General features: G+C 44.9%; 2 protein-coding genes across 2 annotated transcripts in view; one reads left to right on the forward strand and one right to left on the reverse strand.

The window, feature by feature from the left end:
* LOC119164864 (uncharacterized) overlaps positions 1-683 on the forward strand; it is a 34342-nt gene extending 33659 nt beyond the window's left edge. The window contains exon 14 of the mRNA XM_075874157.1: positions 515-683. Coding sequence (XP_075730272.1) covers positions 515-633 — 119 coding nt within the window. The 3' untranslated portion in view covers positions 634-683. The remainder of the gene's footprint in view (positions 1-514) is intronic.
* A 6215-nt stretch (positions 684-6898) lies between these two features.
* Positions 6899-10363, reverse strand: LOC119165596 (TNF receptor-associated factor 6). The gene is made up of 2 exons (XM_037417722.2): positions 10002-10363; positions 6899-8300 (listed from the first exon to the last, which is right to left on the reverse strand). The coding sequence occupies exons 1-2, from the start codon at positions 10284-10286 to the stop codon at positions 7176-7178; spliced, it is 1410 nt and encodes a 469-aa protein (XP_037273619.2). The 5' UTR covers positions 10287-10363; the 3' UTR covers positions 6899-7175.
* Positions 10364-13573: the final 3210 nt, after the last annotated feature.

The following is a 13573-nucleotide window of genomic DNA, read 5'->3' on the forward strand; positions in this document are numbered from 1 at the left end:
GCGATTATTATAGGGAGTTTCAGTACTGCGTACGCTGCGTACGTGGCGGCGTTGCGTACGTAAGGACGCCGCGTTCTGCGTAGTGCGCATGCGCAGACCGCAACGCGCACGTATCGCGTTACGTACGCAGCCGCTACGTACGCACGCATGAGATGCGTGCGTGCGTACGTATGAGGTGAGCGCGCCGCTCTCGAACAAGTTCGCGACAGCGCGAGACTTCGTTTTGCAAAATGGCGGCATCGAAGGCAAGCACCGACCGGCTCTGTGGCTTAAAATATGGCCATAATCTGGCTATAACACTTGGATTGGCTCACATTGGCTGTCCACAACTCGTGCTTCTATTTTGATCTACCAGATGGCGCAGCACGCTTCACGCTCGTTACGTACGCGGGTACTACGGCGTACTAAAAGCCGATTAGTGGCAAACGACGCCACGTAACGCAAGACGCTTGCGTGATGCGTACGTAGCACCATTCCGCAGTACTAAAACTCTCTATTGTCAACGACAACGCAGGTGGCATCTCGTCTACAGCCATGGATGACCATGCTTCCGCTTCCAGTGCCACCAGTCAAGGAGCCGCAGAAGATCAGCACCCTCCATGGACGACTGCAAGCGACAGTGTCCGCAAATAAAAGGCGTCTGACACCTCCACTACAGTATACATGCGCGCAATGATTCTAGTGCTCCAATAACGTTCCGCGTATACGAACGACCATAGCGTTTGCATGCATTGTGCTGTCTCGGCAGGGCCACAACAATGGTGGTGGCTTTACGATGAACACGTTCTGCTATCGGCCACAAAAAACGATAACCTCTGTGACTGCATACCACTGTCGTGAACTGGTGCGATGGAAGCGCGTTGTTCGTACGTGGAACGTTAGGGAGCAATAGAATCATCGTGCGTACTCACGCGCGAGCGAGTTTGTCACGTGATATTTTTTTTTGCATTTTGCGAACATTTGCAATTATCAGAAAAACACTAATACCTAACATATATAAAGTTCAAAACTGTCTAATTGCACGTTTTGAAAACCAATCTACAACTTTCTCAATGAAATTTTTATCGATTTTCATTTCTTGAAAACTTAGGTAATTAAACATATCTAATCAAACAATATTTGGGAACACAATAAATAGTCAAACTCCAGGCAACGTGACTAACATGCATTTGGTCGTGTCGTAATTACGTGTTCCGGCATATTTTTAAACTCTGGCTTAAGTTACGTGGGACACACTGTATATGCTTTCGCAGCACCGGGAAGTTGTACCGATGTGTGCAACACACCGCTACCTATATGCTAACATTTAGAAGTAGGAAGATCACGATGAAGCAAAGGAGCAATTGAAATGGAAAAAAAAAGCACCAGGCTTGCGCGGAACGCGCAGCACAGTCGCAGCGTAAGCTAGAAGAGCAGCCTTTCAGAGCCTCGTCTAAACCCTCTTTGGGATGCTACAAGCACACTGCTGTGTACCCACTACGCCATAAATATTAATGAATTTTCTGTAGTAGGCTATAGCATTCACTACGCTATTCTTCGTCATTCTTTGGAGAAGAGTGGTGTCTGCTACAGACTTGTTAGGAATTTCGTGCAATTTTTTTTTCTGCAGTGGCTGACGACGATGAAGAAATATGCCTAAAGTGAGTATGCGCCACATAGGTGAACATTAATCAAGAACGAATTTTAATGGGTTGGAATATTAGACAACCCACTCGTTACGCAATTCGCATTGTGTGACGCCTGGCTGTGTGTGTGTGTGTGTGTGTGTGTGTGTGTGTGTGTGTGTGTGTGTGTGTGTGTGTGTGTGTGTGTGTGTGTGTGTGTGTGTGTGTGTGTGTGTGTGTGTGTGTGTGTGTGTGTGTGTGTGTGTGTGTGTGTGTGTGTGTGTGTGTGTGTGTGTGTGTGTGTGTGTGTGTGTGTGTGTGTGTGTGTGTGTGTGTGTGTGTGTGTGTGTGTGTGTGTGTGTGTGTGTGTGTGTGTGTGTGTGTGTGTGTGTGTGTGTGTGTGTGTGTGTGTGTGTGTGTGTGTGTGTGTGTGTGTGTGTGTGTGTGTGTGTGTGTGTGTGTGTGTGTGTGTGTGTGTGTGTGTGTGTGTGTGTGTGTGTGTGTGTGTGTGTGTGTGTGTGTGTGTGTGTGTGTGTGTTTTGATGTTCTAAAGCGTTTTATTACTCATATCAACGCGATTACATTCCCGACATCAAGCCTGCCTAAGGACAGCTCAAAAACGAGTTCCAAGCACTGGCCGGGCTCAGTGGTCAATAAAAACATGAACAAAACAAACAAAAACCAGGCCTCGCTCATTGTTATAATGCTGGGCTGGCACGCAACGGACACGGGTTTTAATCGCATTGTGTCAATAATGTTTTTCATTTACTGAGTTGTTTTTTTTTTTCGTTCAATTCTCGTTACGGACACCGGCGGCGGCGGCGCACAACTACGTCGCCACGCGTGACCCGTGTTCTGATCTCGTAACAGCTGTCGCTGTAAAAAAAAAAAAAAGATATGCTGCTTGGCAGTTAAGCTGCAGTGATGCACCAATATATGGTCACTGGTACAGAGTGTCAATCATACACGATTATGTCGGTCCTAACGGCGACTTGTCCGCGATGCAAAACATTCTGTTATTTTATTTCTATATAGACCATTTTCTTAATCGTACTGCTCTTCCTAATTCGTAGTGCTCTTCTTCATAAAATAAACATGCTTTGCATCACTGACAAGTCGCAGTTAGGACAAATATATTCGTATGCAATTGACCATTTCGCGCCACTGAACATATGTTAATGCATAACTGCAAGTTAGCAGCCAAGCAGCACATCTTTTTTTTTTCCTTCGATTGATCCTTCGCTTCATCGTCATCTTCGTACTTCTAAATGTTAGCATATAGGAAGCGGTGTGTTGCGCAAATCGGTACCACTGTCTGGTGCTGCGCAAGCATATATATATATATATATATATATATATATATATATATATATATATATATATATATATATATATATATATATATATACGCAGGCTGCCAGCGACGGCGGCTCGTGGCTAAATGCTGCCTCGTAGGTCCCGCGTTTCTAGTTAACTAGGGGTAATACTAGGTAATTTGAATACGCAGGGACAAAGCGGATTACGTTGTCCAGATAATTCCCACGTCCATGCAGCTTGTACTTACTGCTGGGACGTATGTTTACGGCTATAAACACGTCCCGAAACACCGAAAGCGGATACACAAAAATTCGAAAAATATTTTTCTCTCTTAAAACAACACTTATTTTGATAAAACTTTCTGAGTGAGTAGCCAATCAAGGTCGCTACTAAATTTGTTATTGCGCATATTTTTAGTAGGACCACTTCACAGTTGAATTCACGGCCGAAGATGCGCGAAAATGAACATTACTGCGACTTCGTCACCACATGTAAAATTTTTTTGGTACTGTATACGGTTGTAATTATTTTTGGTTTTTTACTAAAACATTCTGGCAATAGGCTATTTTCAACTATTATATTTTTTATAATTTCGATTTTCTATAAAAAATATTCAATAAACACCAAAATCTCTATATTTGAGGCCACATGAAAATCCACGAAAATGTAAAAGTTCGTAAAACCCATTTTAAGTAAAACGCCAACCATTGTTCTAAGATCTTGACCTAATATGAAAAGAACGGATTTTTTCGGCAACGTGCTTTACGAGTTATGGTTTTGAGCTTTCCGAAAAAAAAAATTAATTGAGGCTTGCAGTACTGAAAAACTTGTTTCGCGAGAAATTTTTCGGGGATACACTTTTGGGCTTATGTAGGTAATTCTAAATTTTTTTGAAGTAAATCGGAGATGGTCGAGCGCCAAGGTTGGGGCAGTTGGCGTGGAATGGCCCGCATATATAAAGAGTGAGAAAGAAATGTGGAAGAGCAAGTCGGGTGCCGTGCCTCCTACGGGAATATGAAAACTTCACCTATGTACCAACCTATTATTGAGTAGGCATTGCGATGCTGCCCGTCTCCACGTTGAAGCCGCCGTCAATACGGACTATTCACGGCACGCATGTGTCGTCCGACCAGATAAGACAAATTGACTGACGCCTTTAAAAATTATGGCGTCGAAATACTGTGAGAGAGAAAAGTCGTGATTCGAGCGACCATCGCTTAAACTGCAGGTACGAGGATCACATGGAGAGACCTATGAAGGCTTCCGTCGATGGATGACCCGTCTTTGTTTTTTTTTTTCAGTTCTTTCTCATTTTCGATATATTCTGCAGATCGTATTTGCACACACGTAAAAGGTCAGATGGTCGACACTTCGATTGGTTTCGAACCCGCCAACATTATTCCTGAAAACCGACAGTATGGACAGCTGCATCAACCAGACAGTGCTTGCTTTATAGCATGGCAGCGTGAACGGATGCGCTTACACGAAAAAAAACATCAGGCAAAGTGCGGGCATTTAGAGCAGCGACTCCTCGTGGGGATTTCGTGGGGTGGGCGCTTTATTGCACGGTAAGTACAGACATAAACTGCAACACACCGAAAATAAATAGTAAACTCTTTTCAGGGGCCTACAAACCGTGGCCAAACACCACTGGGTATAGAACATCTGGAAACAAATAAACAAAGAATAAATTAGTTTCTGAGATACTTGTAATACGGATGTCCGCCCTTCTGAATATACAGCAGCACTGGCGATGCAATCACGTATTTTCAACAATGCAGGTGGCTCTAGGTTCGATTTACAAATGCCGCCAGGCCACGACTAGTTTTACTATAGTCGAAAGAGGTCACCCTAGCTGGAGTTCGGGAGTGTATGAGTAATCATATCTATAAATGTCACTTTCCTATATATATTTCACCCCTCCACAAAACTTATGAGTTCCATAGATGCAACCACAAACCATTCTCACTATTTTATTCAGAGGCTATTAACACTCTCGTTTCAGCCGACCTAGCAGCAGTGTGGCGTGAGCAAACGATAATTTTCAGATCTTATAACACCAAGTGAAACTCCACAACCATTATTAACAACCTTTCTCCCTTAGATATTATGTTGAAAAAACGGTCTGTCTTGTTCCCGCAATACAGTGTGTACACTTATGGTCCTTTTGTCAGCAGTTAACTTGTCGGAAGTCAGTGGCACGCAAACGTCATTCATTGTTGTTCTCGTCATCGTGTTGTGCTTGTACTTGCGATTCTAAACATGGAGTCGCGGGTTCCGTTGCTTGCCAAGGAGGCAGCATTTCCACAGGGCAGATGTGTTATATAACACCACTGTACTTAGAAATGGGTTGAAGTTAAAGAGCCTCAGGTGGGCGAAGTTAACCCTGAGTTTCCTGCTACAGCCATGGAGTGTAATAATGTTACCTTATTTTTGGCACTTGAAAGCCTAGGATTTGCGATTAGTATTGTTTGCAACGTATAATAAAAGTCTGTAAGCATGTAGTATATAGAACACACAAAGATCAAAAGGAATTGAAGTTTAACAATAGTTTTCGATATTCTCTAGGCCTCACACATTCACAGAAGAGCATTTGTATAGAAATACAAGTATAATGTGAGAGTTGTAGGTACGAACATAGAGACATGAAGGAGATTGGACGAGCGCCACTATAAACTGTTCAATCACGCCGTCGTAACTATCGTATAAAATGCATTAGCCTTGAGGTGACGTACACGTGTACAGTACACATTAATGAATTCATAAGAAAACGCAAAATTGATGTCTCTTTCATGTGTAGTTGTAGAAGTTGATGTCTTGACAAAGAAAAGTTTAAAAGTGCCGAAACGCCTGTTACGGCAACATCACTTGTTCACTTGTTAAACGGGTTTTTCATCAATTCAATCATCCATCGTGTTCCGAGCTTCTGTTTTGTTTGAAGTTCTGGAAAGCAGTATTTTGACCAGTACAAGGCTACAAACGTGTTATTAGTAGACTTAACGCTTCTTTTCTTGACGTGGTGCTCGTTACATCTCCTCCTTCTGTGAACATCCTCATTTGATCCCCTTATAGCCAGGCACCACCAACTAGGCCAACAGGAAGCACTTGTATAGGAAGACAACTTCGACCAAAAGATGAAAGCCAACACGCGCGCGGACGTAAAAAACGCTGACACAGCTCTCTGAACGTTTACGGCGCTTGACATACGGCAGAGCGTATAGTTTCCATGTGTTCAACAGTTCGAAAAATGTGACTAAACTTCAATCTTCCGAACAAAGTTCCGATATTATCGCGAGTTGCTCTCTTTACAGAGCCAAGACTAGCTACCCATCCACAGGCGACATTACGGCGCTTAACCTTCACTTTTTTTTTTGTCTTGGATGACGTAGAAGCTTGCCAGCAAAAATGCAACATTATTATAGCACAGTTTCACAGCGCCCACATTTGAGTCGGTTGAATCACTCTCATCGTAGTCCCCCGCTCCGCAGAAGTTCCACTGATCATAGCATCGTGCTGTTGTGCATGAGGTCGTGAGTTCGAATCCCGACCGCAGAGTCGCGTTCTCGTAAAGGCGCAGGGAAAACATGCTCGCGTACACTTTGACGCTAAAGAACCACAATATGTCAAGATCAATCCGGACCATTTTTCAATACGATGAGCGTCATAATCTTTCTATGACCTCACAGATAACGATGTTTAGTTTCTTACACCGAAGCTCTACGGGAAAGCGCAGCGCATATTTTTGAGCAACCAAATCCAACTGTCGCGGCGTGTTCAGCATCAATCAGTTATGAGGCCTACGTGTTTCCGATTTCAAACCTAATTGACTCAGATACCAACATACAACATCTTGTTTGCAATATTTCCTACGTGGTGCAGTTATCCTTAACGTTTCGCTCCTACCACGCGATTTAACTGCTTCACGTTGGTAAAGGCCAGTTTGTCAGCTGGGTTAAAGAGCAAGCGGTAACGAACTCTGAACGGGAGCCCTGAGGTGGACCAGGGACCACAATTTATCTATTGACGATGAAAACACTCAGCAAATAACCTCTTGACACTTAACAAGGTCGTGAGGACTCACTTATTCACATTCCCCGTGTTTGATTGGCATGCATCTGCAAATTATTTCAGTAAAACAATCCAGTTCGACCATGGCACTGACCTCATAAAGCTTTTCAAAACACGAGGGTGTTCACCAGTTTTCTGCCTTTTTTTTTCTTTGTCGCTAACAAGCAAAAGTAGCATAAGCTGCACCTAAACATGGCAAACAGTGACATTTATGTTTGCCTCTCCACCATCGAAGAAGCCATCCCTCAGCAGTTGCCAGTAATCAGTGCGGAATATGTTCTTCCATTTCGAGCGATGACCCGACATGTTATTCGGATCCGCCTCCTGCAAGTAGCGACACTTTCTGCAATCTTTGTCCTGCAGCTCGACACTTCTGACGAAAGGATTCAGACGAGAGATCCGAACGGTCTGGGCCAGCTGAACGCAGACTTCGAACCAGCCCGGGTTATCGTCGAGGGCGATGGCGATCGTGAAGTACAGGTCCTTGCAGTGCCACATGTCGACCACGTCCAGTACCCTTCTGCCGGAGCGTTTGTAATCGTGACCAATCTTGTCGGTGTTCTTCAGGTTTAGACAGTACGTGAAGCGTTCCAGCAGTCTCAGTTCCGACGAGTAGAGCGGTTCGACTATCGCCCTCTCCTTGTGGTCGCAAGCCATCTCGCACCGGGCCACCAGATGTGGCACGTCCCGTATGGTCGCGTGACGAAGGTCGCTCAGGTAGCCGAGCGACTCCGTGAGCATGACGTCCAGTCTTCGAAGCACGTGCTTCTTCTCTTGACACCAAGGCATGGGAGCTCCTCGTTCTTCCTCCGGCGTGACGTTCCGAAGCCGAGCGCAGAGCGCGTCGACTTGCGACTGGAGCTTCTCGTCAAACGTGACGGACAGTTGTTGCGCCGCTTCCATCTGCCCGCAGGTCAGACTCTGCTGCGTGTCCCTCAACGCTTGCGACAGCTCCCGAAGGAGGGCGCCGTGGTTAGTTACCAGTTCGGTGATTTCGTTCATCTTGCTCTCCATGGTCGGTAGCTGGTCCTGGTACAGCTGGTTCAAGAGCGCGTTGAATTCGCCCAACGTCGCGTTGATGTCGCCGACTCGAAGGACGCTGTCGTATCGCGGTGGTTCGTCGTTCGTCGCGGACGGTGCGTGGCCCGGGCATCCAGCCTTGTAGTGCGCCACCAGGTTGGCGTGTAGGGCCGCCTCGCCGCACCTCGGACACTCGACGGCGTGGAAGCTGCACTCTTCCTCGTAATGACGCAGCAGAGCCGGAAGGGTGTCCACGAAGGGGCAGCCTTGGGATTCGTTCCAACAACGAGCCTTCAAAAAAAAAGAAAAAAAAACAAGTTTATAAATATCATGATCGTAATTCTGCACATGCTGGGCATATTATTGGCGCGAAAGCTGCCATCTAAATTTTGCGCAAAGCAGAAATAACCACCACGAAATAACCGGTGGCTTCGAGCAGGCTTTATTTTACTGCGGTGCCGACACAGTCGTCGCCATCTATACCCCCGTCGTCGTGACATGCCATATACACAAGGTCATTTCTGCGCTACAAACTTTAGCATGGCGCACATATATAGGCCAACACCCCATCTTATTCGAAAGCCACATTTTCGCATTCCCAGACTAATAGAAATAGCTGAATTATTGATCAATTTGTTTTTTTGTGTGTTTGTACACGTAAGCAACAGTTATAAAACATTTAATTTACACCCGACGCGATCAAAAATCACAATTTCAAATTTTGTTGGCCTATAGGTGGCAGTGCTCATTAGTGGCAGTGGTGTGGCATTTCGCTACGTATTTACATGCCTTACAAGGTGAGCCGAAGCTTCTAATAGTTCCAAGTGTCATGGCTCACCTGCGTATACGTCACATACGTACGCGTGGATAGTTATAAAACACAGTCTAAGGATCTCAAGCCCAGTGCTAAATCACCCAGCTGTAGCGAAGGCTTCGATCTTTGGACATAACGGCTCATTTTTTCCCAGTGTTTGTACAATGCTCGAAAGGGTAGTGCTATATAACTGGCGGCTCATTCCGTTCGTAAGTCATTTGCAGTGAGGATCGAATTCTGTCGAGGAAATAGTCCAAATCACGATTGCAGTGTTTAACGCTGGTTCTTCGTAAAAATTGAGAACGGGAAAATACGTCACGAATGTAATTGGCGTGATTGTGAAAAGCACGACAGTCAAACCACCCGGATCTCTTCAAGGTGCCGATGTCACGCACGCGGCCTAACGTAAGGTAGTACAAAGATTTGCAATAACAGGCCCTTCATGCAAATCATTTCGCATCAGAGAATGCGAAAGACCCACGGTTTACTACTTGCGTATTACCGGCGATTCCATCTGCCTGATATCTCTGGGGCAATGACACCGATCGAACTCGGGGCGCAAAGGTCGGAGGCTATGCTTTAGGGTTCGGGGGCTACACGCTTTTACGCAACCGTAATTCATACGAGCTACACACTATGGGTGACACTGCCCATCCAGCGATTGCATAGGACATATACCCACAGCGTGCCACGGAAAAGCGAGAAGTGTTTTTCTGTTGTTGTTGTTTTTCTCTCTCTCTTTTCTGCCTTTCAGTCCCCAATCTGCTTCCTCCCGCAGAGTAGCAAGGCAGCGAATCGTACACGCAGGCTAAATTCTCCGGGTTTTTTTTTTTTTCAATAAAAAGCACTCTCTCTCTCTTTCTCTCTTCTTATCTCTTTGTAAATGGCACGCGTGTAAATAAACATTAATTACAGATAGAGGGCATACAAAATCAATGACCTTGCGTCATTCATCTTGATGGGAGAGCGATGTGATGTCTACCGGCAAATTTTTCATACAATGCTACTACCTATATATAGATAATATTTGCTGGCTCTCCATGCGAAGCACACTCCTAAGACAGTCATGAAAAAACTGCACGGCTCTCTACGAAGTAACTTAAACAGTTCCTCTTCTCTTTCTTAAGCATTGATACGGTCGTGCCCGCAACATGCGATTGAGGTGTCGATGCACTGACCTTGAGACTGCCGAGTTTCCGCAGGGGCAGGGGGATCCTGCCGCACTCGTCCTCGACGAAAGGCTCCTGGTCCAGCGGGCAGACGCCCCCGTCCTCTTGGACGCTGCCGCGCTTGCACGTCTCGCACAGCGCGTGTTCGCACGGCAGCAGCAGCGTGTGCTTCGGTATGACTCCGCACAGCGAGCAGGCGTACGGGTGAAGCCCGTCCACGGCGAACCGCGTCGGCCTCCAGTTGACGCCGCCGAGAGCGCCGTGAAGCCGCAGCAGCTTCCCCGAGCACGGCATCGCGACTCCCTTCCTGAAGCGACGGCGCCCCGACGAGGGGGAGAAAAACGCCGTATCGATTGCCGAGAGCGGGCGTCGCCGGTGTGTAAGATGATGATGATGATGATGATGAACCTTCGGCTTTGCTGGCACTCGCCCACAAAGGGGGATCGGCCAAGAACCGGGCGGCAGGATCATCAAGTGTGTTCAGACAGGCATTCAGGTAGTCTCTTAGCCGTAAATAATAACAATAGGCTAACAGGGTAATGTCTTTGTCGCCCTTATGTACTCGCACACAGCAGAGAAAACCTCCCTGTGGCTATAACCTAATGTAATCCCTCCGAAGGATAAAATTACTTCCACGTTTATTTTTAAACCTAGCTTCTCAATTGGTTCGACCAGGCATCTTTTCCTTTGATAAGCATAACGTTTACGGGATAAAAAGAAATGATCTATTGATCCGATTCCTTGCAAAAGAGACGCCAGCTAATCTTGGCACGAGAGTTATGCCGCTTCGAGAGTTATGGGTTCGTATTCCACCGAAGGGAAAGTTGTCTCTTTTTTTTTTTTTTCATTTCTTGCCACCTTAACAGTCGTTTATGAACATCTACTTTAAAAAATATATATTAGCTGTGCTTGCACCTAGTCGCGCACGGCTGCAGGTCGCATTGTTGTAAAATTTATTGCGATTGTTATTCGTTGCATTGCGAATCAGGGTGTGGGTTTTTTCGTTTTTCATTTGGAATGCAGAGCTTTCACGAATTTGTATATATGTATACCTGGTTTATCATTGGGAGATGTATAGTTATATCCCCAATTTGTTTGTACAGTGTGTCGTACCTTTACTGTAATGACCCTCAATAGAGGGTTGACAGTATTTCTAAATAATAAAATAAATAAAACTGGTGGGGGGGGCGTCTGGCTGACCCTTTTTTTGGCTAGGCTTTCACACTCTGACGTGTCTGCTTCCCACTATACTTTATTATACTATACTATACTGTACCATACACAGCTATCAGGGGCGTAGCCAGTTTTTTTTTTTTGGGGGGGGGGGGGAGGGGGGTTCAATTATACCTTATGAATGTTCGTGCGCGCGCATATATGTGTGCGTCGGTATATAGTGGAGCAATATTGAACAATTTCGGGTGTTTCGCCACCAAACCCTACTCTCGACAACATTGTTGGCAACTGTGCTTGCTCTTTCTTTATGTTTATTAAGAGTATGTGTTTCATTTTCATTCTCTCAATGGCCGTTTGTTTCGCGGTCTTTCTTCTCTTTCTTTCTATCTTTCTTTCTATGTCTTTATCTCTCTCTCTCGTCGCTCTCTCGCCTCCTATCTTTTTCGCTCTTTCTTCACCTTCTTTTATTTATTTCTTCCCCTCTCTGTACTCGTTCTCCACTCCTCCGCACCCTAACTTCTCTTTCTCACCCCCTTGCTATACTATACCATACAAGGCTATGCTATGCTCTCCTAAAGTTTTGCTTTGTTTTGTCACCTACAAGATCCCGGCTCATACCCATAAGGGGGATTGACCACACTGTACCTTATAACAAAAATTGAAATACAATGTTTGTTGAAAGAGAGAAATCAGATAAAAACGATACGTATAATAACGTACGATAATAACGTACGTATAATAACGTACGAAAAAAAAACAATGGGCGAAAGGATTTGGAAAGCCAGAGTTGAAAGATAGAAAAAAAGAAGGGGTACAAATAATTGTATTCATCTTGCTGTACCACTAGTAACGCATCCATCCGGTTGCCTGAATGATTTTTTGTATAGCGCGGACAAAATAGCACTGTGGCCCGTAACCAATTGACTGGTTCCAAACAATGAAAGAGTGGATGTATTAAATTCTAACCCCAGCATACCAATCAGCCTTTCGAGAATCATTCGGCGGAGTGAAGCAAAACGGCGGCATGAAAGAAGGAACTTATCCATCGTTTCTGGTTCATTTCAAACTGCACATTAGTTAGTTAATGAGTATCCTGCACATTAGTTAGTCAATGCACAAACTGCACATTAGTTAGTTAATGATTTAACCGGGGAACTCTTGAGGGAGAGCTTGTTAAGGTCCCCTCACATTTACGGGAAAGGCGTTTTGCGGCGTTCCATGTCTGAACTGCAAGAGCCGAAACTCCTCAGATTGTAGGAGCGTTGTGTCGTTCTTTTTTAAGACTAACAGGCGTCTGAATCGTTCTGCATTAATAAAACTGTGGAGACACTAGCAATACGGGGACAATTAAATGCGCCGAAGCGAGCGAGTCAGCCGCTTCATTTAGAACAATTACAGCATCCCCGTGGACCCAAAAAAGCCAAACTTCTGGCAGCCAACGTAATTGTCACGAATTCTGCGAAAAAAAACTGGTGCGAAGCCAGACAGTCAGAGCGCAAAGGCCAAGTAAGCTGACGAGAATAATGTCTATTCCGGCCTTCTGAAGATTTTGCGTTGCATCCATAGAAATTACAGCGCGAGTAGAAAAATGACTGAGGTGATCTTGAAGGAGGCCCTCCAGAATAAGCTTAAGAAGTCACTTGGCATTTTTTGCGAAATGTCATGAAAAACTAAGTCAACTTGCAACGAACACAGGGTTTGGGTATTTAAATTCTAAGGAGAAACGTGAAGGTTCAATAACAGAGACTCGACGAAAACGATTTAGGGTCTTCGATAATGACGCCACGGGCGCTTAAAGAAGGAATCTTCAGATTTGATGAAAACTGTGCGAGAGAGGGAGAGGGACGCATCATAGAGCTTTAAAAATGTTTGCCCGGTAAGCTGTCAAAATCTTGCATCAATTGGAATAATTCAAGCTTCCAAACAAAGCACGTTATTAGCAACACACATCCCAAGACACAACCGCAGGGCATTGCCTTTCTAGCACTATTAGAGGTCTCAATTCGTACTCAGCCCTTCCGGAGAAAAGAACGCAATCAAACTCCAGAATGGGGCGTACGTAAAGTTTTGTATATCATAAGTAACGTATCCCTACGCATACCTGAATTCAAAACCGACGTAACAATCCCAAGGCACATTCTGCTTCACGAGTGTTTGACTGTATTTGTTGCTGCCAATTCAAATTGTCTACGTAACCAATGGCTAGATATTTTAGTGCCGTTACTTGTGGCATCCGATCGTTTCGATAATGAGCAAAATAAATACGGGAACGGATACAGGTAATACCATTCCCTGTATCCGTTCTAGTCATTCTAGAACATTATAGAAAGAACCACTCATTATTCTGTACATTCGCTAACATTAAGCGAAAAATACAAAAAAATGGCTAGTTGAGCAATTTGGCACTG

This window comes from Rhipicephalus microplus, chromosome 9, assembly GCF_043290135.1.
Source record: "Rhipicephalus microplus isolate Deutch F79 chromosome 9, USDA_Rmic, whole genome shotgun sequence".
Taxonomy (NCBI): Eukaryota; Metazoa; Arthropoda; class Arachnida; order Ixodida; family Ixodidae; genus Rhipicephalus; species Rhipicephalus microplus.